At 37.0% G+C, this 24,900-nt stretch overlaps 1 protein-coding gene across 13 annotated transcripts in view; it reads right to left on the bottom strand.

The window, feature by feature from the left end:
- Positions 1-24,900, bottom strand: part of Magi2 (membrane associated guanylate kinase, WW and PDZ domain containing 2) — a 1,272,989-nt gene that overhangs the window by 159,286 nt on the left and 1,088,803 nt on the right. For 9 of the 13 annotated variants that reach the window (XM_078040157.1, XM_078040158.1, XM_078040150.1 and 6 more), the window contains 3 exons: positions 17,700-17,731; positions 11,438-11,627; positions 1,722-1,763 (listed from right to left, as the gene is read on the bottom strand). In XM_078040157.1, the coding sequence (XP_077896283.1) occupies positions 1,722-1,763; positions 11,438-11,627; positions 17,700-17,731 (264 nt within the window). The remainder of the gene's footprint in view (positions 1-1,721; positions 1,764-11,437; positions 11,628-17,699; positions 17,732-24,900) is intronic. The other 4 variants (XM_078040153.1, XM_078040155.1, XM_078040163.1 and 1 more) reach the window with 2 other exon arrangements.

Here is a 24,900-nt window from a genome sequence, read left to right as displayed (position 1 = left end):
ATTGTATAGTCAGTATATAAAAGTAATCATGCTTTAAAAATTTCAGAGCAAACTAAACAAATACTTTAGATATGACTTAAAGACAAAATGCTAGCATTATCTTTCATATTTCCTACATATCCCAAAAAATGACATGGTAACTTACAGAATGAAATGAGCTCAAGCACATATAGTCTCCAAGGGGTGTTAGAACATGCTGAGATGGATAATGAGCTGTCATCATGGAAATACTCTAGAAATGTGTGCTATAAGCCTGAAGTCCTGAAGTAGTGCTGTTATTAAGAAATACTCTTTTCTGCAATTGTGTCAGTGTTCAGGTTTTCAATTGAGTGGTCTAATCAGCTGTTCGAAGCATTTGCATTATTAATTCTAAGTGTAAAAAAAATCCAAATCTTTTTTCCTCCTTCATGTCTACAATAATGTGAAACCAAAACTGGTAGGTAGTTTTGGAATGGGTAAGCAAAAACCTATTTTCAAGTAAATTAATTGGATATTTCTAAAACCTATTAAATTTAAAACTATGATATTCTCTTTTTTAAAAAACTTTTTTAGCCATAGATGGACACAATATCTTTATTTTGTTTATCTATTTATTTTTTTGTGGTGCTGAGGATCAAACCCAGTGCCTCACACCTGCAAGGTAAGTACTCTGCCACTGAGCCACAACCCAGCCCTAAAACTATGATATTCTATTCTGACTTGAAATACTTTTGGAATATAGCATTTTATAATTGGTATTATTTAAAAAAAATAAGTTGACATAGGTATTTAATTGATCTGAAAATAACTACAACTTATATTAACAGAATTTAATTCTTCAGAAATTTCTACATGACATATTTCTTGAGATGTTTAACTTCTTACTTCTATTTATCTAGTCCAGTGCTGTCTAATACAAATAAAATATAAGTTGCATAAGTAATTTAAAATGATTTAGCAGCCACTTTTAAAAAAGCAAAAGAGGAAAATCAACTTAATGTTTTACTTAATGTAATCATCTAAACTATCATTTTAGGATAAATCAATATAAGTATATTTAATGAGATCGTATCTACCCCCTTTTATTTACTACATCTTTGAACTCTTATATGGATTTTATACATAACCTTATAGCATGTCTAAATTTAGAGTAGCCACATTTCACATTTTAATAGTGAATGGCTACTATATTGTACAGCTCAGATCTAATCAGTCTGATGGTTTTTGTTTTAAGTCTAGTGTTTTACTAAAGTATTTTATGGAAGGCATTCAAGAATATGACAATTTTAGGCTGCGCATGGTGGTGCATGCCCGTAATCCCAGCGGCTATGGAGGCTGAGGCAGGAGGATTGAGAGTTCAAAGCTAGCCTTAGCAAAAGCTAGGTTCTAAGCAACTCAGTGAGACCCTGTCTCTAAATAAAATACAAAATAGGGCTGGGGATGTGACTCAGTGGTCTAGTGTCCCTGAGTTCAATCCCTGATATTCTCCTCTAACAACAAAACAAAAAGAATATGACAATTTTCCTTTGTTTTTTTTTGTTTTGTTGTTGTTGTTATTGTTGGCAGGCATTTAGACCCACCCTTATGAGGCTTGCTCTCTGTCTTGAACACATGCATATGTAGGCGAATAAAATCAGCATGGTGATTACATGCTACAAAACTGATACTACTCAGAAGAATGGCTGGTAACACAAAATGGAAGACATTTGTTCATAGAACTGTAAGTACTGAGGAATACTTGCCAGAGGAATCCACTCGAAAACTGGTCCTGGGTGGCACTTGTTCTGGATAAGAAAATGGGGAATTAAAATGGAAATTCATTTATGGCATTTAAAAATTTATCTTCACTTTCTTTTGATTGCTTTTATAACTCTCCCCCACCACATCTTGTGTTTAATGATTTTTTTTTTCTCTAAAATCCATGGAAGTTAGTGGACAGGTTTGTTGTACGTTTTTGTATGAGTGTGCCTGAAATAGAAAAATCTGAATTCTTTTAAATCAGGATGGAAAAAAAATCACCATTTTCAGATATTATTAACCCTTGATTCTTATGTTGAAGAATGATTATTTCAAAACAAAATCAACCCAGAACCTGAAATACATATGGTAAACACAGGTCTTTTTTTAAGTCATATTATGATATTATATTACAAAACATTAAAACAAAAAGAGAAAAACTTAGCCAATGATTATATTGGTTTATGTGTACCAGTCCAAATATTTTGACATTTCCAATTATTGGATAGTTGAAGTTGTGAAGAAGTAATTGAGTTTATTTTACCAATAGAGACTCTGTGAGAGTTATGATGCAATCTATGCTACATGTAACAACATAAAAATTAAGGCACATGAGTATAAAACACCTTTAAAATGTAGGAACATCCCATATTTAGAATTGTACTTATTGAAAAACTTAGCTACTATGTCCTGGAAGTATTTGAAGATATGTTTGTCTCATGGGTAACATTTATCAGGGTTAAATAAGGATTCACTTAACAAGCTTCCACCCTATCCCACACAGACATGTTTCAACATGTCCTGTTCTGGAGCCGTTGAACACAAAGAACATAACTAAATGGTCTGTTAAATTTTATTCTGCCTTCCAAATCTACCACAGAAGAATTAAGCTGGAAAGATCAGTGCCTCAAACACTAAGACTTAGAGAAGTTGATCATGTGCTCCTTTACAGAAAACTCTTCAAGATGATTTTGAGAAAAATTACTCATTATATTTAAAGGTCCATTTTTTAAAAATTATAACTAAAATGTACTATCCAATAAAGTGCTCTTTGTTTCATTTTAGTATCATTATGGATAAATATTACATATTTATACCCTTCTCTTACTATAATTTTTCTACTAATACCTTCAACTGTTCTCTTCCTTTATCAATAAGAACTTTGCTAAACTGCACACTGGCTTGATATGAGGTGGGCCGAAGACACATGAGAATAAGCCTGTGGTCAAGACATACTTAAAAGATATGTTAAGAGAAGCTGAGATATTTCTGAGAGATTGGCAGTCTAGTTTTGCCATCATGATGAACTTAATAGAAAGTTTTATCACATTGCTTTGCTTTTAAATCATGTAAGGAATTTCAGATGGAAATTAAAAATTCCCAAGCCTCTCCAAAGCATAAATTCACATTGTAGATGAAGGAACTGTAACATTTTCTGGTAAGAATGGTTTCTCCCACTTTAAGACTTTAATATGTCCACTAGTTTTGGGTTAAAAACATTTTAGATCATTATTACTATTATGGTCATATAAATTATTGTATAATCATCAATCATATACATGATTATCCCTTATTAGGAGCATTTTAGAGGAGGCAACTTGAAGGACAGTTTTAAAAAGCAGAGTGAGAATAAAATACAATAGAACTTTCCCATTTTGAGCATATTAAGATGGTATGATTTTATAATATAGTTGTGTCATATGAACCACAATAAAAATGAATATTTTTTTCATTAAACTTAAAAATTAAAATAAGGCTAAATTTTGATTGCTTTATTATTGAGCTCTGTTTGTTTCCAATAAAGACAGTCTTGTTCATCCCTGCCAGGTAAGCTGTGTTTTCATAGTAAAGGCAAATTAGTTTCCTAGCAGAACTGTAATTTTTTTTTAAGAATCTTCATGTTTACTGTGACTGTCTGGGATTATGAATGAGAAATATCCTTTCATCAAAGGGGTAGACCTATGTCAGGGAGGGAAGACTGCTACCTTCTAAACACTTCCATTAGGTTTAAAACTGACGTTTTATATTATCATAATCTCCCTAGGACCTACTTGTCATCCAGCAATTAAACTCCATTTACTGCAACCCTGATGGTCTCATGTTTATTCATGAAAGTACTTTGGTTTACACTGTCAACTTGTACTACCAACAAAATGCTTTGACATACTAAATAACTTTCAAGCAAGGGCTGATTTTAGAATCCACTTTTCACATTTTTCCTCTTTTCTAGCCCTTGTCAAACACTAAGTTTTAAATTATAGCATAAAATAAATTTATAAGTGATAGGATTGGATATAATTTGAAAAATACATGGGAAAAATAGGTGTTACATCACAGGTTATTTTACTGTTTATATTACCTGGTTCACATCATGGTAATTTTCTACTTTAAAAGGAAACTGAAGAAATATATATGTTATCATAACTTTTTAGAAAGCAACCCAAAGATACCATTTTTGAAACTGGGCTTCCAAATTAATTGAAATCTATGTATTAAACATGGCAAACACAGCTTAACTGGGCTTGTTGATCTCTTTCATCAATACATTACAAACTCAAAGTGGTGCATAATGTGATATATTAGAAATTCCAGCTAAAAGGCAAATTTCTTCACAATTTTGTTTTTCAAATTATCAATATAAATTATACTAAGGATGACAATAATGTTATTCTCATGGGAAAAGGGTCCAGAAAAATAACTTTCATGGTATAGTTGAGGATATTAAAATGATAATGTTAATTTTTCTTTTTATGATTCTAATGCTAAAGTCATTGGTAAAAGTGTCATAATATTTATTTATAATCTCATTTTAATGTTTAGAAAAAGACTGTGCTCCAGCGAACGTGTATGAGAGGTACTTTAATTAAGGCCACTGGACACCAGCAATGTCCAAGAAAATCAGGCGAGGGCTCCATGTGCTCAGTGTGAGGATGCTCTTTGAGAAGGCAAGGCGAACTTTCACGATCATTTGGATAGCTGCCTGCAGCTATGGCATCTATCAATTCACAGAAACCTTTCTTAAACCTTTTGACATTTCCAGTATGACTGTATCAGGCAGTTAATTACATTGGGAAAGGAGACTGGAGCCAGGAAGCCTCAAGCAGAAGGACTTGCTCAGACTTCAGAGCTCTGGTTCTCAGTACCAGGGATGGCAACTGCCTTTGTGAGCTGGCTCCCACCATCACTCTGCAGAGTCTCCAGGGTGTGCTGCCGTGAAAAATGTTATTATACCACTTTCTCTCTCCAATGGCTCTGCTGTTAGGATAGGAGGCAGTGGAAACAATGACCCTTTGCTCACTGAGCTGAAAAACCCCAATACTGTAGAAATGCAACTACCTATTTGTAATTATCCATAAATTATATACGAATTACAATACTGAACAGTGAAAGAATTAAATAACTGAACAAATGAACAACAGAAGAGAAGGATAAACACCATAGATGTAAAAGACACAGCCGTCCATTTTTGATCGGCTGTAAATTATAATTTCATTTCAGGTATAGCACTAAAGAACAGCCTTGCTTCTCCATTATGTTCTTTAACTGGCCTGGGGTTACTTTTGATGACAACCTTGGCTGTGATACTCATTGCTTATAATAGGTTAATGCTTTCTAATTTCTGGAAAGAAAAATTGATTGTATGAGCTCTTTTGAAGAAATTTCTGTTCTAAAGGAGTTACACCATAAGGCGCATTACACCATATGGACTGTTGACACTTTTATGATCCTACATTTGAGTGATGTCTTACTCCACAGGAGTGTGGACATGCTGTACCTCATAAATTGTTTATTTATAATAACCAAGGTTCAATGGGAAAAGAAAAAAAAGTTTGGAAAACTTCCGTCATAATTCAACATGGGTTCAAACCAAGCAATGGAACCACCAGGGATTAGTTTAAGGGAAGGAGGATTTTCCTTCTCTGGCTATTCTTGTTTGCACCTGCTTATTTTGCTCTAGTTTCCAAGGCTGAGGTGTGGATCATGCCCAAGAAATACCACCATGACCCGAGGATGATAAGACAGTCCTTTAGAATGAGTTTGGCTTGAAGAAAAGTGCAGTACAGGCCTCCTTCCTAAATCAATAGGCTTTCATTAGAGTAATCGAAACTGTATTTTGTAATATTCCAGAGTGATCCACAGTCATTTTCTTTGAGAAGCACTTTATATCCCCTTACCTGGTAATAAAAAAAGGGGGCAAGAGGGAGAGGAGATGTGATAGGTATCTATTTGCAGTTATCTAGGTATGATTGTTCCTTTGGGCAGCAGACAGAACTCCCTTTCATTTCTGTGAATATTGTGATGTTGAATTTGACTTACTCTCTGTGATAAGAATGAGAACTCCGTGGCGTAGTATAACTGTGACACTCTCCTACCTGTTCTTTCTAATTAGTTTGCCATGCTCTGGATCTACGCATAGGCACAATTTCTAGGTATAGGGGGAGTTCCCTGGGAGTTTGGCTACCAACGCAAACTGCCACATAAGCTTTTATCTTAAATTAGAGATAAAACATGTAGAGGTAAAAATATGATTAGACAAAGAAATTAACTTTAAAAAGTTAGTTTTCTGAGTAGATATTAAAATTTTTATTCGTGGAGTACATGTTTTTTCTTGGACAGTAATGATGACTATTTCTTGAATAGCCATATAGATTATATAAATTATACAGATTATACAGTAAAGGGAAACCATGTAATGGTTTTGGAGAAGAACAGATCAGAGAGTCAAAGGGCAGCTACTAATAATTACCCCAGGCCAACACACATCAGGACCATTCTGGGAACACTGTCTCATGTAGACACCCTGGGTAGTCTTTTGGGTTTCTGGACCAGTAAAAGAATTCCCATTATATCAGGATATGTGGTTGAAGCAAGGACACAATCACACAGAGACAAAGAATGGCAGGAGGAGCTGAAAGGGGAGAGGGCAAGGCCTTTAGAAATCTTTTTTCTCTATTATTAGAGATGGTACAAATAATTCAACATTAGGAACGTTTACAAACACAGAGCACAAGCTGAACCTCTTGTGATTGCAAAGAAAAGTCAAGTCCTTCCTTCATGAGACTCATGGGAAAAGGACAAAGAAGACAGAATTCAAAAATAGCATAGTTTGTCCTACTGAACAAAGAGGAGTATCTCCTTCTGCTTTCAGTTTTTAAAGTTGTAAGTAATAGAGACAGCAAGAAGTCAGTTTATCAACTACACAAAGACAAACATGACATTTGTCTAAGGTCTTTGGCAGAGAGGCATGTGGGGAGATATTTGTTCCTTTTTGGAAATTGATGATATAGGTTGAGCATCACTAATCCAAAATTTTGAGTGTTGCCATGGCTCTGCAAGTAGAAAATTCCATATATGACCTTGTGAGATGGGTCACAGTCACAAAGACAATGCACTACAAATATTTGTATAGGGCGTATGTAAAACATAAGTGAATTTCATGTTTAGACTTGGGTTCCAGGTCATTATATGTGTGAAAATATTCCAAAATCTAAAAAAAATCCCAAATCAGAAATACTTCTGGTCCCAAGAGTTTCAGGGAATGTCTACTCAACCTGTAATGAATTGAGTCAAAACTTAAAAAAAAAAAATTTCCTGGGCATGGTTCTACTTAAACATTTAGGCATATAAGCTTAATCTTATATGGAATTTCTTTCCATAGAGTTTGCCAGTAACAACTAAGACGAGATAGGGCACATTCAGGGTGGCACAGCTGAGAACCTAGTAACAACTAAGATTTTGATTACTCAAAGATTTTTCTCTAACATGTATGCTCTAGATCAAACATCAGTTTTGTATATGGAAGTTGAGAAACTACCAGAATTCTAATGATTTTACTGGAAAAATTCACACATTTGAACACTAATATTATTGGTGGTGTTGTGTAAGCCAACATTGTTCAGGAATTGTTTTCCTACATGTGCATAAGCTTCTAATGAGTAGAGATTACTTCTTGTGAACTTTCTCTTGTGGACTGTCTAGAGGAGTTCTTGTCACATAGTGAGTGTTTCATAAACTCTTGTTGATTAATATGAAGCCTGGAGGTGCCACCTCTGGACACTGCACCTAATGCTCTGATGACAAAGGTATCTATCACTTGCCTGCTAGGCAGAAGAATCTTTCTTTCTGTGTCTTTTTTAGTCCCTACCTCATCTTAAGGTGATCTCATGAAGACTGGAAGTGTTTCTAATTTTCCTTCAAAACAGCACCTGTCATACTGTATTTTCTATGATTCTAGTATCCTGTGGTTGTCTTCATTTGTTTAAAATCACATTTTTTCCAGGGATACATCTTTATTAAGATGTCCTGTGCATGCACATTAAAGTGTCAGCATAATCTAATTATGAGTCAAATGAGGCACAGCAGCATTTACATCATTTGATAAATTTCCCTCATTTGCAGGGGACTGGTGACTTGAATCCAAATATTTCTTGACAGCCTTGACAGAACAAACATTGTGTAGTTCTGTGCAGCCCAGACTTGTGGGTGGAGGGCCATCCTTTAATTTGGTAACTGTACTAGTTTTGAATGTGAATGCTTCAAATCTCTTTAGTCTTAGATGTGGTTGTAAGAGATGGTACCATGAGATCACTACTGGCCAGGGAAAATTAGGATTTGCAGGTTTGATTAGGATTTCCTTCCCTAACACATCCCTTCCACATTTTCCTTAGTCCTGCTGATTTTTTCCCCCTCCCAGGAAAAACTTGGGAAACACTGAATTGAAATGTTATGCATGTGATTTAAAGGAATAAGAGTTGAAGTGGTTCACAATCAAAATTTTGAATATTGGCCTTTCATTTGGGTTGTCTGATCCTTGCATTAAAAAAAATAAAATTAACTTTTTGAAGATGATGAGAATTAGACTGAGCTTTCCACCTATTCATTAATTTTTTAAAAGTATTGCTTTAAAAAGTTAAGCGAGAATATGAAACTTTTTTTCATACTAGGAAGCAGGGTATGTCCAGAGGGCATAGGGCTGTTTTATTCTTCTAACTTGCTGTCATGTCCCCAGCAGAGAGAATCGATGAGCTACAGAGACCAGAGAAAGCAACAACAGAACCTTCTGGTTCCTCAATCTTCAGGGGCAGAGCTTTTCTTACCTGGACTTGATTTCTGTGTTTCATTCTCACTCCATTTAGTGTTATGAGGTAACAATAGAGGAGAGAAAGACGGGAAAGGAAATTAGCCTGCCCCCTTTTGGCTCTCTGAGAGTTGTGACCTGAAAACATCACTGTGACCTCAGAAACATTAGAGAGAGCTGAGGAAAACAAGAATGTGGGTGTGATGAGAGCTGCTGCCACTGAGGCTGTGGCATGGGCAAGGGTGCTGGGAGCAGTCAGGAAGCCTGTTGTTTCTGCAGCTGAGAGGCAAGGGAGAATCAAGAACTCCCATGGGAGGCCAGGAAAAGAAAGACAAGGGAAGGGAAGGCACTGGCGGAGAGTGGGAAGGCAATAAACAGATAAGGCACTGCAGGGGCTGGATAAGGAAATGAGAGTTCTTTTAGGATTGTGAGAGGGTCATGCACAATTCCTGTTCAGAAACTGAGGGCATAGACGACCACCTAGAGAAGTCAGGGAATAAATACCAACATGGCCTTTGTCCTGAAAAAACAAAGCTTTTCTTTGCCCAGGAAACTGCAAAAAGGATAGAAGCAAATGACTAATGCAGGGACAAAACCCAGGAGGAAGCATCTCTTAATGCTCCTCAAATCAAAGCAAAAATTGAAGCTCGCCAAAGATGTGAGGGTCACATTTTAATCCTGCAGTGAATTTCTTTCTTCCAAGATGGAAATCCTACTGTATCTCGCTCTCCTCTTGTTTACACTCCTGCTTCTTATTTCCCCATTAAATTTGTAAGAGCAGGACATATTGCTCATCTGTGGTATCTCCCCATAGTGCTGAGAGCAAAGTGGGTATTCAATAAATACTTGGTTTATTGAAGCAGAAAAAAGTATTAAGAACTGTGCCAATATCTCTTCAATTCTTTTTTTCAGTTTAATGAGCACTAATACTCTGAATTTATACCCTATATTATACAGCTAAAAATGCCTACTTTGTTCTTCTTCTTCTGTAGCAGACATCCTAATGATACAATCCTTTAATGATATCTCCGTTGTTCATCAAGAAGGGGAAGAGTGACCGTGATGTAGCTGATTATTTAAAAGTGTGTGCCTGGTAGATTCATTTTGATGAAAATGATTTCTCCATGGTCTGCTGTCCTAACTATTTTATCAAACAAAATTACTTGCACAAAGCATTGTAGAGAATGGGGAAAAGGTATTATGTTTGCCTTTCCTTTTACCAGCTGGGTGCATAATTCTCAGCCCCTGAGCTCATCAAAAGAGTAAGCAGATTTGAGATCCTCTGAGATCACACACAATTTAAAACTTGCTATTCATGCTTCAATGATAAAGTTCGAAACAAGACATTGGTGGAAGCAAAGGAAATCAGCAGACTGTAAATGGGAGCTCCAGGGACCAAACTCTTTTCACCAGGCTAGGTTTCTTGATCATTTACTCAGGTTCTTATTATACACTATATTCTACACTCATGTCATTTAGATTCTTGTCCTCTAATGTGTGGAGGGAATGGCTTGTAAGATGGCAGAAAGATACATAACCAACGTGTATGGTATATTAAAAATCTGGGGCTGGGGTTGTGGCTCAGTGGTAGAGCACTCGCACATGTGAGGACCTGGGTTTGATCCTCACCAACACATAAAAATAAATAAAATAAAGGTATTGTGTCCAACTACAACTAAAAAATAAATACTTAAAAAAAAATCTTTGTTTTCTAGCATTTACAAAGTGCCATGACATAATTCTTGAAGACCTTCAAATAGGGCTGCAAGTGCATACATATTATTTCAAGACAATATTTAAATGGGTATGCATTAAATAAGAAACAGAAGATTGTGGCAGAAATGGTTGGTATGTGGCTCTGCATTACTGTTGGAACCAATTGATTTCATGAATGTCTTTCTATGACTATTGGAAGGACTTGGCTGAAATTTTACTCAATGCCCTAACTCCAATGACTGCCTTTAAAACTCTAAGAAAAAAAAATCTAATTTTAGACTCATGGTCATATTAAATAGATTAAAATTTCCAAACATTTCTTCTGACTATTTAGTGACTTGAACAAAACTAGCAACTGTCCCCAGCTCCTATCCCCTCAGAATTCCTGATTTTCTTCAAAGGCTTAGGAGCAAAAATAAGAAATAAAATTTAAAACCAAAAGATATAATCAACTTATTTTTAGAACTAAAATATTTTTTTTAAGCCAATGGGTACAAAGATTCAGTTAGGTGGAGGGAAATTAAATTCTATTGCACATTAAGGGGACTGCAGTTAATAATAACATATATTTCCAAAATAGTTAGAAGAGAGGTTTTTTAATATTCTCACCATAAAGAAATGATAAATATTGGAAATGACTGATATGTTAATTAACATGATTTGATCATTCCACAATGTATACAAGTATTGAAACTTCACAGTGTATCCCATAAATATGTAATTATTATTTGTCAAAACTATACAAGAGTGTGTGTGGGGGGAGTGGGCTTTTAAAGAGAATTTTAGATAGCTCACTTGACTTTGGAGATGCTCTTGGAATCTCAGAATATAAAATCATGCCAAATCGATTATTCAGCCTCAATGTATGTCCTGGCAGGGCCTTTGGCTATTATTAATGAACCCTTGTTTCATGTGGCTTTCACTTACGCCTACTTTCATAAATGGCTCTAGATTTTTCGTAGAGCTCATATGGGTCAGGCTTCCGTGGGTCAAAGGCCTCTGTTGAGTCAGGAAAGGAACTCCTGTGGAGTGCGGGTGGGAAGGGCAGGTTCTGCGGTATGGCCGGAGCAGATAAACTTGTTTGAGGACTGCCTTGATTCTCCCATCGGTCCATTATCTGAAAAGTAAAACAGAACAGAGAAAATGACTGAGGACCAATCCTTTCTGGCTATTTCCCTTGTCACCTTTAAGTTGGACTTCCTTGCCTTGTGGACTTTTCTTCTAAGAAACATTGAAGACTTTAGTATATACATGCCTTGATAGAAAAGAGCTTACTTCTGTCTGATAAAGCACCAGTGGCTGTTATAAATAAAAGCAGTGCCCAACTTTTGAATGAAAACTTTTATAACTTCGTCTCCTCTTAGGTGGTAATCTTTAGCAAATTGATCTCTCAGAATCTTTTTTTCTTCCCATAAAATAAAGACAACAAGATAATACATGTGGAAGTGCTCAGAGATGTATGGTATTGTTTGTTCCTTTTCTAAGACAGTCTCAATTTATTACCCCACTTCACTAAAACAGAAGATAAAGTAGTCGGTGCATATTCACGTGACACCTCTGCACATCCCAAGCACCTCCTATACTTGAACATTCAAACACTTCCCTTATAATTTACAAGTAGTCATACAACCACCTGGGCTCTAGGGATCGATCAGGCTTCTGGGATGTCCTGTTTATGGCTGATGGTGACGTCTGCCCTAAAATGCTCCATTGCTAGCACCACAATTAGATACTTCCTAGTCATCCCCTCACATACAAGACCTTCTTCCATCCTCACCATGGGATCATGAGGAAGATAAAGCAAGAGCTAATCTCATTCTTCCATCAAGGAGAAAGGGAGGTTCTCTGAGGTCACCTATTGTCACCATCAGTTTCACCTTTGTTAGACTATTAACTGACCCCTCATTAAAACTCAACTTCTGCTTTGAATAAACCTGTGCTTTGTGTATGTCTTAGATTAGGCTTAGGTTACCCTTTTGTCTAAAATTCTGTACCGAGTCAGCATGGGTGGCAGGATCAAAAAGGCCAAATTCCCCAGTTGGGTTTGGAAGGTTCCTCAGGACCCAGGTTGTGCTCATCTGACTCATATCTGCTGATGGTCCCTCCTCTGCTCCCTAGCAACCCCAAGTTCTCTCCTGCCTCTGAAGCTCTGCCTACTCTATTTCTCCTTCTGCCTGCAAAGTTCAACCATTTTCCACACTCTCACCCTCCTTCATTTTACCTGATTACTAAATTCAGATGAGATGTCTCCTTTACGGGAAGGCCTTTGCCGACCACTCTAACCCTCCTGGGTGCTCCCAATGGCACCCTTGACCTACCCCTGGCATTACTCATCACACCCCACTATAGCCACAAGTCCACCCCATCCATGTGTCCTCAATGATATCATGCTGGGGACAGAAGTTGTACCTTTCTCATTGACAGTACATAGTAAGTACTCAGAAAATGTTCATTTAGTGAATAAATAATAGCAGGATTAAAATAGAAGGGAATTTTTTTAAAAACTAGCTTTGTTATACAATGCATTGAAGGTGGCAGGATCATAACTTTCTGTCCCCTACTTCAATGTCCTGCCTTGGTCAGGGCTCTGACTTCCATTCTCACCAATCTATCATCAATGTGTGGAGGCTGGAAGGGATGTGAGAGACCGCGTGCTCCAGTGTTTTTCAAACTATGACATCAAAGATCCCTGTGGCCTTTCCTGCCCACCTGGGACTCCGGCAGGGGTTCAGGCTGAGCCAGTAAATTGGGAAAGAAATGGGCTACTGACTCTTATTTCAGTAAAACTGGCTTTACTTAAATTGTTTTCTGTGATGGGCTGCTACTGCCCAAGACATTATCTGAATAGTTTCTACATCTAATGAGGATAGTTCAGTTTCTTTATATCAAATATAATCTCTGTAAGCACAGAGAAGTTAAGTGGGTTGTCTGAGGTCCAGCAGCTTCCAGTAGTAGATCCTGGTTAGAACCAGCCTATGACTCTAATAGGAGTGGGGGATAACTGGCAAATATGGGTCGAGTTCCAGTTAATTTCTGTTCACAGGCTTTTTGCTGCCATTTTGTAAAAATTCTTAAATACGTACTTCATAATTCATTTAACAGCTCTGCTGTGATGTGGAAGGCCCACATTTCTGGGTAAAGGCATGACACTTTTAATCTATTGTTCCCTTTAGCTGACTTTAGGCACAATGTGGATGCATTCTGGCTGTGACTCTCTCCCTTATTGTTTCCAAACTTAAGATACTAAATGCTAAAAAGTAAATAAATCGAAAATATGGTTTGAGATGCTATAGTATACCACTTGTCAACCTAGGGCTTTGGTGAATATCGACTTAACTTTTATCTTCCACGGAAGGTTATCTGATATCAGTGTGAGTCTTGCTGGTATATGTGTATTGCTCATGTATGATCATTGAAGAAAACATGCTTTCAGGTGAAATATTGGTATTTCTAAGAAACAATCATAAAACTACAGAACAAATAATGCTTTGGGCACTGTTTGGAAAAGTTTCTATGGCAGAGTGACAAATTCTACAGTTTCTGGAGCACAGAGACTGGGAAAAGAGTGGAGTCCAGTTCATACATAGCAAAGCATTCATAACTGTGTGACATTCATCAATCCTTGAGTCACTCTGTCAAGGTTTCTTTAAAAAACTACAGTAGAAAATCCCTGTGCCCATGAAAAAGTAGACTTACAGTCCACTCCACTGTCCCCTGACCTGCTCCCTCCAAATTGAGTTACCTGGTGGCTTCAGCCCAGAAGACTATAAAATAAAGCATCTGCCTGCATCACAGGCTGGCCACACTGTCCCTTCTGAAAGGCAGATTCTGAAGACTCCTCCCTCCTTTCTTAGACACCCTGGACTCTGGATTTTGCTTTCTACCTAGGATTCTCGGTGTTCCTCTCTACCTTTATGAATCTTCTAAATTCTGACCCTGTCCCTTGACCCTGACCAGGGCCCTCCCTTGCTCTGTTGTTGAAGGCATTTGCTTTGATTCTACTGTCTTGCTGGTATTGACCTTGAGTTTGTTACCTGCAAGGCATTTACCTCTCAACTAGATTTCTCACTGGGCTACATCTGTCTGGCCCATTGGTGTCCATACCTGGATTGATTCTTATATCTCACTAGAGTAAGGAGGAGTGGAGACAGAGTTGTTTTCTATATCTGGGAGAAGTCCAGTACCTCTGTTGGCCTTGCTGAATGAGTGAATGAAGGAATGAGGCTGGTGGGAAAGCCCAGCCACTGAATTACCTGTGGACATGTGCACATAGTCCACACCCAGGCACCAAGCAGTAAACCAGAAAGACCCAGGCACCGTTGGGACTGACTTGTTTAACCTTAGCTTCTGATTCCAGGGTGTACACAGGGAGTAGAGGGCTTGTGAATAAGACAGGTTATTTCCCCCCATAAAATAACTCTGTCCTCCCTGTGGAGTTTGCGGGTATCTAAATCCACTCCCATCCTAGGATCCACTCCATATTTTAGGCAGGGCTGGGAGTTGAAGGCATTTGCTTTGATTCTAACTTTGAAAAATGAATTTAGATCCCTTCCAGACAAAGAGAAGGAGAGTTCACTATGATTAGTGTACTGCTTGTTAAACAGGAAGTGACCATCTTGACAAGGATTAACTTAAGATGTGGGTCAGTAGGACAGAAGTGGGTCAGTGAGTGACACAGGACTAGGAGGAGGCTAGATCTCTCCAGGGATAACAATTCCATCCTCTAAGAATGCTATCAATTCTCTTCAGAGGAGAAAGTATATAAATGCATATATCCTGGGTGTATGGTCATGTATTTGTTTCAATTAATGGTTCAGCCAACTGTGTTCATTCCACAGAGTGATTTTATTTACATAGATCTGTGCACAGAGGTCTGATTTCTATGGTGATATGAGTTTATGTTTTTGAGCTAAACATGTTGGGGTTGCTATTTTAAGCACCTTACATGGATTAACTCAGAATCCTCATGGTAATCTGTGTGAGAGGTATCATTATTGTGTTCATGTTTACATGAACTTGAGACACTAAGAATTTAAGCAGCCAGTAAAGAATCTGTACCCTCAATAATTAGACCACATGTACTACTGCTCAATATAGACCTTAGACTCAAGAGTTTCTAGAAAATATATACAGGATATTAAATTGAAAGTCCCCTATCTTTACTGATTCTAGGACCCGGAAGTCCAAGGCTTAGCTTTTGTAGAGATGCAAGGGTTCAGGATTAATTGTACATTGAGTTCTATAAAACCTTTTTTTGGAATTATTGACTATGGGTATAATTACTTGTAATGACAGCAAATACTGTAATTACACCAAATGACATAATTTGTGTAAATGTGGTACATATAAGGGAATCACTAGATTGCATAATTGTGCCACCATGATGAGGTTGCAAGCTTCGTGGTTAAATTAGATAAAGGTGTATATAACCACAGAGCACAGATTTTGAGTTTGGTGGTGACAGTAAGGAGCTATTTAGAAGTTGGACAAGATAAAATAAAATTCACTCTCAACACTTTTTTTTTTTTTTTTGTACCAGGAATTGAACCCAGGGGCACTTAACCACCTAGCCACATCCACATCCCCAGCCCTTTTTTATATTTTATTAGAGACAAGATCTCTCTGAGTTGCTTAGCACCTTGCTAAGTTGCTGAGGCTGGGTTTGAACCTGCAATCCTCCTGCCTCAGACTCCCTAGTCACTGGGATTACAGGCGTGTGTCACCACACCCAGCTTCACTCTAAACACTTTTAGAGGTAGTCTGAAAAATATATTTTTGTTTTTTCAAAATCACATATATCACTAAGGAATATATTAATCCCAAGTGGGATTGGTCTCCCCATCTTCTCTGTAGATCAGATGAGCCAAATCTTAAATGAGCACATGCTTGGTGAGAATGTTCTACTTTGCCACAGGACCAGTTCAATGATAGGATTCAGCCATTTCAGTTAGGGTAAGGTATCTTAAGGCATCGTAAAGCAGAATTCCAGGAAAACCAGTCCCAGCTCCGGGACCTTGAGCTTTAACAGTGCTAAAGTGTGTATGTTGAATGTCCCCAAAGGTCCATGTGTTAAAGGGTTGGTCCCCAGGGTGTGCTACTGGGAAGTGGTGGAACATTCACAAGGTGTGGTGTAATGGGAGGTCCTTGGTCAGAAACCTTAAGGGGGTTTCTGGGACCCTGACTCCTTCCCTTCTTTGACCCTGGCTCATGATGTAAGGAACTGTATTCTTCCATATTCTCATGCTATGGGGTGCTGCATTACCACAGACCAAAGCAGGGACAAGTGCACATAGACAGGAACATCTAAAACTCAGCCAAAATAAGTCTTTTCTCTTTATAAGTTGACTATCTCTGGGTATTTTGTTATAGTTCTGGATAGCAGACTAATAGTTTAATGGCAAATAAAGATCATCTCTAACCACTAAACCAATTTGGTTAATGTAGCCTTACAAAAACATTATTAAAACTTACCAGCCTCTTACATTGGCACAAAAATTAGAGCATATTGCATAAGGGATCTAGGCCTAGAGAAGCTGGGTGATGGTAGAGAGAAGCAGTATATCATGAAGGTTCAGAAGCACCACTATGAGTGATTGTCAGGTTTGGAACACATATTCTATAGAACTAATATATAATATACATTTGGAATATTTATTATATAGAATTAATTATATATACACAGAGCTATAATATAAGTGTGTGTGTGAGCACATATATATGCACACAAAGCTATATAGTTTACACACATATATTTAACTTAGTGTGGACTTTAAAAAGGGAATATAAATATATATGGAGTTATATTTCTTGTGGAACAGAATTAATTCACAGGTAAGGACTTCTGAGCCTACAGTTTACATTTTCTAAAAATTTCATGTTATAAAGATTATATATACTACTCATGAGAGGGAAAAACAAATTTCTGAAGTATTTTCATTATATAAGACCGAATAGTTTTAAGTTAATTTTGTAAGTATATTTTAAAAATTGGCACAATTATCATTATAGTAAAGTAAGATGGATTTTTCTTATATTTGGGGGATAAATATAAGACGAAAGCTTACAGAGAATTTATTCTTCTGATGTTATCGAATCTCAGAAGTGAAAGAGATACTAAGGTCACTTAATTCGACTCTTAATGGGATCACATAGTAACCAGAAATAAAGAAGCATAATAATTCCAACTTACAGGCTTTGGAGTTTTCCATGGAGAAAAGAAACCTGCAATAAAGAAAACAATATTTGAACTTTGAAAATTATACCCCACTACCACTAATGGATGGTGTGATATCAAAATAATTGTAATTCGCTTTAAATTAGTTAATAGCAACAATAACACCACACCAAAAATCTGGTATGGTCTTCTTCAAGGAGTTCAAATATTTTCATTGGAATTATATTAATTATTCAAAGGAGATTTCCTTATTTGGCAACTGAGAATTCTGAGGCACAGAGAAGGTGAGTAACCTAAGTGGCAAATAGCTGCTTCAGAAGTCCCCAAACTAAGTTGTCCTTAGGGATTGTGTCATCCAGTCTTAGCAGGAGAGAGAGAACATATAGATAGAAATTTAGATTTTTTTTGTGGTAAGTATCTCTGTTTAGTGTAAGAAATAATTCTGCATTATGTACTTGCTTTCTACAGTTAAAAATCAACCAGACTTTGTCATTCTTAAATTTAAAAAGAAGGTTCACATTTCTGATAGGAATCAGATCGAACTATGAATTTGTATGTGGCTCTTACCCCACTGACATCTCCTCTAGAGAAGATTTTTATTATCCTTCTGCACCAGGGCAAGCACAAAGTTACACACAAAGAAGCTCAAAATGTTTTGTTAACTGAATAACCTGTATACCATCAAAAGGTATAACATTAAAAAACTTATTGAGCCTTTTCAATGACCACAAATAGTCTGATTGATTAGACAGACTGTAGATTAATTCCTTTTCTAAAACCTCTTTTAATATATGGAATCAGTTTCTAAAGAGGTCCTAAAAACAGACTTAAAAATGCTGGAGGGAGGGGGGCTGGGGTTTTGGCTTAGTGGCAGAGCGCTTGTCTAGCATGCGTGAGGCACTGGGTTCGATCCTCAGCCCACATAAAAAAATAAATAAATAAACTTATAAAAAATACATATTTAAAAAAATGATGGAGGGAGCAGGGATGGACACATACTGGTCCTGACAATCTAAAACTTAATCCAGTATATAAAGCAAAACTACTTTCTTCTCATATCATATCTTTCCTCTTGCAGCAATGTTAGCTCCTGTCAATATTCAGTGATGTTTGAAAATGTTCAATAAAAACAGAATATTGAAAATATGCCATATACTATCTTTATCATCTTTAAAACTGAGATGTCCAAAATGAGAATCGATGACAACTATAACTCATTTACAGGAAATATCTACAGAAATCTGGTCACACAGTTACCTAGATGTTTAGGCAACCAGCTCAGCCAAGGCAAATATGCTAATTGTATATCAGGGCACCCCTGTGGTGAACAATAATTCATTTTATCAAAAGAGTGAGACTATATAATCCATCATGTTTCACAGCTTTTCTTGGAACCCAGAGCTAAATTTAAAGCTCAAGTAAAGAACCATCTTAACCAAGAAGCTTGGTGGGATTAGCTTTTTATCTGGTCTCATACACTGTGTTCTTGTCTCTCTTTTTTGATTAATTAAAAAAAAATGTGGTTCAATGTGTGTTTTGATTATAATTTCAGGATTTAATCACATCCTTTTTGAGAAGAGTTGAGAATACAAAGTCCAGATAAATGCATACATTTCTCTCCCGATTCATTCTGTAAAATGCCAATGAAAAAAAATTGACAATGAGTTAAAAAGTAGGAAAAAATGTTAACCTGCTAGCCAATTAACCATGATTTTCAGTGAAGGATAAAATTCACTTGCTGTTTTGTGGAGTTGCCAGTTTTCTTGAGGGAAGATGTCATTTACACATTCGCACAACGTCAAGACATTCACTTATCTCCCAGGTCCTCACTTACTTCCCAGAATGCTCCAGACAGGTTTTGAATATCTGCTCTTTTATGTTTGTAGGGGCTGGGGATTCTTAGACTGATACAAAGGTACTGAAAATGGCTCCTCCATTATGGAGCTCTCATCTCCACATGGAACCTTATTTTAGAAAAGAATCCTTCCTATGGAAAACACACCATCATCTCACCTCTCAATAGCTAGAGGGTCAGAGCTGAAATGGCCCAAGAGGGAGATTGGTCACGAACAGACCTCTCTCCAGGAGAGGGTGCTTAATTTGACCACGTTTTATCCTTCATCATTGGCACTTTGGATTCCGATTCTTTTAAAGCTGTTCCATCCAATCTGAGCTCACACCATGGGCATGACCCAGGGCTTCTTTACTGTCCCCATTATGGTAGCTTCTAGAATATCACTAATACTGAATTGAGCCACAGAGGTTCTCGTCTCTGCAGTGATGATTGCCCTTCTGAATCACTGTCAAAATAAGCTGTGTGTTGCAGACTATTCAGTAGTAAGAAAAAGAATCGATTTTTTCTTAAAATTAAATAACTTATTGTAACCCTCTGTTTCTTTAGCAAATTATTAATCATGCTATAAACATTTAAATTAAGATGAATAGAAAACATCTATTTTGGATATACTCAATTTGGTCCTGACGAAGTCAGAAGGTCAAGTTTTCTAATCAATTAAACTCCAATTTTCTGCTCAACTTCATTGGAAGAGCTATAGAAATATAACTGTGTGTGCCAAGATATTATATATTATAAATGTACTATAATTTCTTGTGCAGATGGCCTTTTAGTAAATCTAGTCTATTCCAGCTCACATGTAAAAAAAAATTTAAAATTTTAAGTCTTTTAAGAGACATGGAGGTTATTATGTTGAGCTTATTTCTGAAATTATTCTAGTAGGAGAGGAGCACAGAAGCAAGACAAGTTTTTACACATGTACACATACATAGATGTGTGTTCTGTGGTGAATAGGAGAGATTCTTTTATTAGGTACTGCTATATTTTGCTCTTGTGGCTTACCTTAGGGATCACAGGAACACCATTCTCTGGGTATCCTAAAAACCATTAGATCTTGGCTGGTGCCTAGCCTTTCTCTGGGCTAAGCTCATTGCCGAGACAATTGCTTTGGGGCCTATCACTGCCCATCTCCATAGGGATATAGACAACTTGTTCTCAAGCCTTCGTGAGGTAAGAGAGTCCTCTTTACAAAAGCACATTCATAGAAAAGGAGTTTTTTATCCTTCAAATAAGAGTAACAATTTCTTTCTGTTTTAGCTTCTGGACTTTATTTCTCAGACTTGCATAGAAAACTGTGTATTGGAATTCTCTGAAGGGATTAAAGTTCCTTTAGAATGACTCGACTCGGGTGTTCCAAACTGATCATTTGCCGGCTTTTTACTTCAGCATCATGGTGTGTATTTGTATATGCGTACAAATACAAACTTACTTTTATAATCCTGAGTCTTAAGATAACAAAAGCAAAAGACCACAAGGTACAGTTACAAACTAAATAAAACATGGGTAGGAACATAACAGAAAAAAAAGAGAGAGAGAGAGAGAGAATAAATAGTAAAATTTAGATGCATCTAATAAGGAAATTAAGTTGCATTTTAATGTAAAGCCCCAAACATCATTAGGTCTCTAAAATCTATCTTCTTTGAAACAAGAAATAAAAGTGTGTGTGTGTGTGTGTGTGTGTGTGTAAAAGCCCAGTGAGCTGGGCAGAGAGACAGATACACATTGCAAATGGCTTAGATTAGACAACAAATTCTGGTAGTTCAAAAACGACAGAGGGAAAAAAGACAACACTGACTTCATATTGAAATTTAAATTGAATTTTACATGCCAACTAATTACAATTTTGAGTAAACTATAGAAATATAGTTGCCAGGTAAAATATAACATGCCTAGTTAAATTTGAATTTCAGATGAATTATATATTTTTTAGAATAAGTATGTCCCATATTCAGTATGAGATATATTGCATGGGATGTACTTACATAAAAATTATTTATTATTTGAAATTCAATTTAACTAGGAAATCTTGTACTTTCATTTGTTAAATGTGGTAATTCCATATAGGAAACTATTTATACATGTCCTAGGTAACCATTTAAAAATAAAAGTGGTAACATCTATTGCAGTTAATACCCATTCAATAATAATAATAATAATAATAATAAAATTCCTTTATTGCCAGGGACCTTGCTTTAGAGACTCTGCAGAACATTGTGTTTGTTACATAGTGTTACATAGATCACTGGACTGTGTTGGTTGCTTGTTCATCAGAGTGGGCCTCTCTGGACTCAGGAAATGTAGAACTCAGTGGCCAAAATGAGTGTCACAAAGGACCATTTTAAGATTCTTTGATGCAGTAAACACACTGCCTCTTCCCGAACAGAATGACTCATGGAGGGGCTCTTTCCAGTTGTGACTTCTACTGATATGATTCCCAACATAAAAGACTATCCATATGTTTACAGCAGCTCTGAAAAAAAAAAAGGCCCTCATAGTGTACGTTTGTGTGATAATTATTATTTATTTTTTTGCAGGGCAGCAAGATGTGGAACTTTCTTAAAATCACCCCAATTTGAATAAGGAATTTAAATAAAATGAAGAGTAATTCTAACCTATCATTGTACTATAAATTTCAAACAATGCCAAGGTAACTTTTTGAGATTTCCAGGAATTTCCCCAAATAGAATTAAATCTTTAAGCCTGCTCCTACATCTCAGTAGATCTATAGTCCAGTTCAGATATACGGAACTCCTATTGCAGAGGGTGAAATAATTTCTCCTGGAGCTGAAATGCCTTCTGAAACACAGGATTCTGATTTTGAAGATTTTCATTACAATTTCATGGGTTTTACAGCAGATTTTAGTTACTAAAAATGACAGAGAGGCTGGGGAACACTTTCTATTTCTCTCTCTCTCTCTCTTTCTCTCTCTCTCTCTCTTTCCCTCCCTCCCTCCCTCCCTCTCCCTCTCTCTCTTAAGCAGAAAAGTAGGAATCACTTGAAATAAAGACCTGTTTCACTGTGGATTTCCATGTCCTGGGTTATTTAAAGCTGTGTATTCCATTTCGCTTAAAAAAAGAAGGCACCGTTGGTGTGACTATAGGAAATACTACTGAACTCCACACCGAAATGCAGATGGTCCCTGACTTAGGATGGTGTGACTTACAATCTTTGGGGGGGGGGTTCATATTGGTGAAAGTGATAGGCTCTCAGGAGAAACTGTACCTTGAATTTTAAATTTTGATTTTTTTTCTGGGATTCTGATATGTGGTGAGATACTGTTGTGATGCCGACCAGTGAGATGGAGCCGCAGTTCCAGTCAGCCAACCAATCACGAGGGGAAACGACCTGACTCTACATCACACTGTGTCTCTCACTGTAGGTCAGGGGCGTTAGCTCCATTTTGAACTTACAATGGGTCTCTCATGATATAACCTCATCCTAAGTCCAGGGGCATCCATATGATCAAGAAGGTAATTTTGGGGGGCATATTTTATCACAATTAAAAAAATAAAGCAATAAAAAAGAGAAATGTGAAAAGAGAGAATAAAAGCATACACATATATATGTATGAAAGAGGCAGAGGGAGGGAGGGAAATGGAGAGATTCTTTTTAGTGTCCTGTGATGTCCTCCTGGAGGACAAGAAGCCACCTGGGCAGCTGGACACTCCTACAGCCTCTTTCACCCTCAAGTCATCCTTTCTTAGAAAGGATAGCAGGCCGCAAAGAGAGCTCTCCTTCCTGCTGCATTTCTGAGAATATTTCAGGAACCGTGAGAAACTCTCCAGTAGAGGAAACTGTTTTAAAAGGTTTCCCAAAGCGAGGGGGGTGGGGTGGGGCGAAGAAAGCCAAAGGGTTTTTAGAATCTCCAGTTAGGGCTAATTTGGGAGAAAAAAAAAAATACCACTAATAAAGTTAATCCTTAATTTTAATTTTCTTCAGCCTGGCAAACAGACCCAAGCTTTCCATCAAAAATTCAGCCTTTGGAAAATGTAAGCCAGCAGGGTAATGAGCTAATTTCCATTAAAACTAGTTCAATGCTATGCACTTTTTTTTTCCCTGGGTTTTGACCGATTCATGTATTTCTTATTAAAATTCATTAAATAGGTTAAGCCCTGCAGTCCCTTTAGATAATTTGTTTAAGGTATTTGAAGTAAAAGGGCAATTTTTTTTTTTTAATGAAACTGACCTAGGCTAAGAAATGACCCTTTCCTTAAGCAAACATAAAAGATACACCTCTGGCTGCACTCAGACACCACACCACTGTGTTTCCAAGCAATGGATTCAATGTGCGAAGAAAATTTCTTATTAGAGGCCATATTTGACCTGGAATCTTTTTTATTTTTGAAAATTTTTAGGTGGCAAGCTGAAATTTTCATGGGGATGCTTTAAAAATGATCCTTCCTACATCTTTTAAACAGAAATTTAAAACAAAACAAACAGCCTAGAATCATTTTAAAATGACCATGTCTCCCTTGGTCTCTTCTAAAGAGAGCAATCTACCATTTCAAGGAGTTTCAGTGAGTACCTAAGAAGGATAAGACTACACGTGCTGTCTTCTGATACCCTCGGCTACCTACAGGTTAGATGCAGAAGAGCAGACGAGATAAACAGCCACATCGTGGAGGGAAGGAAGGAAATGGGAAGGAAGAGTTGGTCCTCAGAGGGACGTGTGTCTTGCAGAAAATACCAATAATCACACAGGGTTGGTTCTTTATGTTCTAAACAAGGCCAAGGGCAGGGAACAGAGAACACTGCTCTAGGTTTACGGCACATTGTAAACAGTTGGCAAGAAAATGTGGAAAGATATCAATATTTGCAAATACAAAAATCCACTTTTGTGAGTTTTTAAAAAATGCTAAATATCTAGCATTAAAAAAATGCATCGGGAAGTATCTTCAAGTAATTTAAGACAGATTAGATGTCTGAAATTTTACAACATTAAATAAATATTCACTGAGTGGGGGGTTATCTTGTGAGCGGCGTACATTCAAGATGGCTCATGTGGAGCCTTTGATCTTCCTCCAGGTCTTCTCTTTAGTATCCTCCTGTTGGAAAATTTTACCTGCCACTTCTGAGTTTTTAAGACAGGAACCTGAAAGTCATTCTTAACAATCTCTCTCCCTTACTTCCTTATCATCAAATTCTGTCTATTCTACTGCCAACATCTATCTCAAATCCACTTCTCTCCACCTCCCTAATCACCACCGTCATCCTCCCCTGTCATCTCTTGTGTGAACTGAAGCAACAGTGAATGTGATGATTTCGCTGAAATCCAATCATACTTAAAAATTCTTCACTGGAGACTCATTACACTTAGGATAAAACACAAAACCCACAAAGTCTTAAATAAGTTGGCTCCT

This window comes from Ictidomys tridecemlineatus, chromosome 2 (assembly GCF_052094955.1).
Source record: "Ictidomys tridecemlineatus isolate mIctTri1 chromosome 2, mIctTri1.hap1, whole genome shotgun sequence".
NCBI lineage: Eukaryota > Metazoa > Chordata > Mammalia > Rodentia > Sciuridae > Ictidomys > Ictidomys tridecemlineatus.
This window is presented reverse-complemented; position numbering and strand designations above follow the sequence as displayed.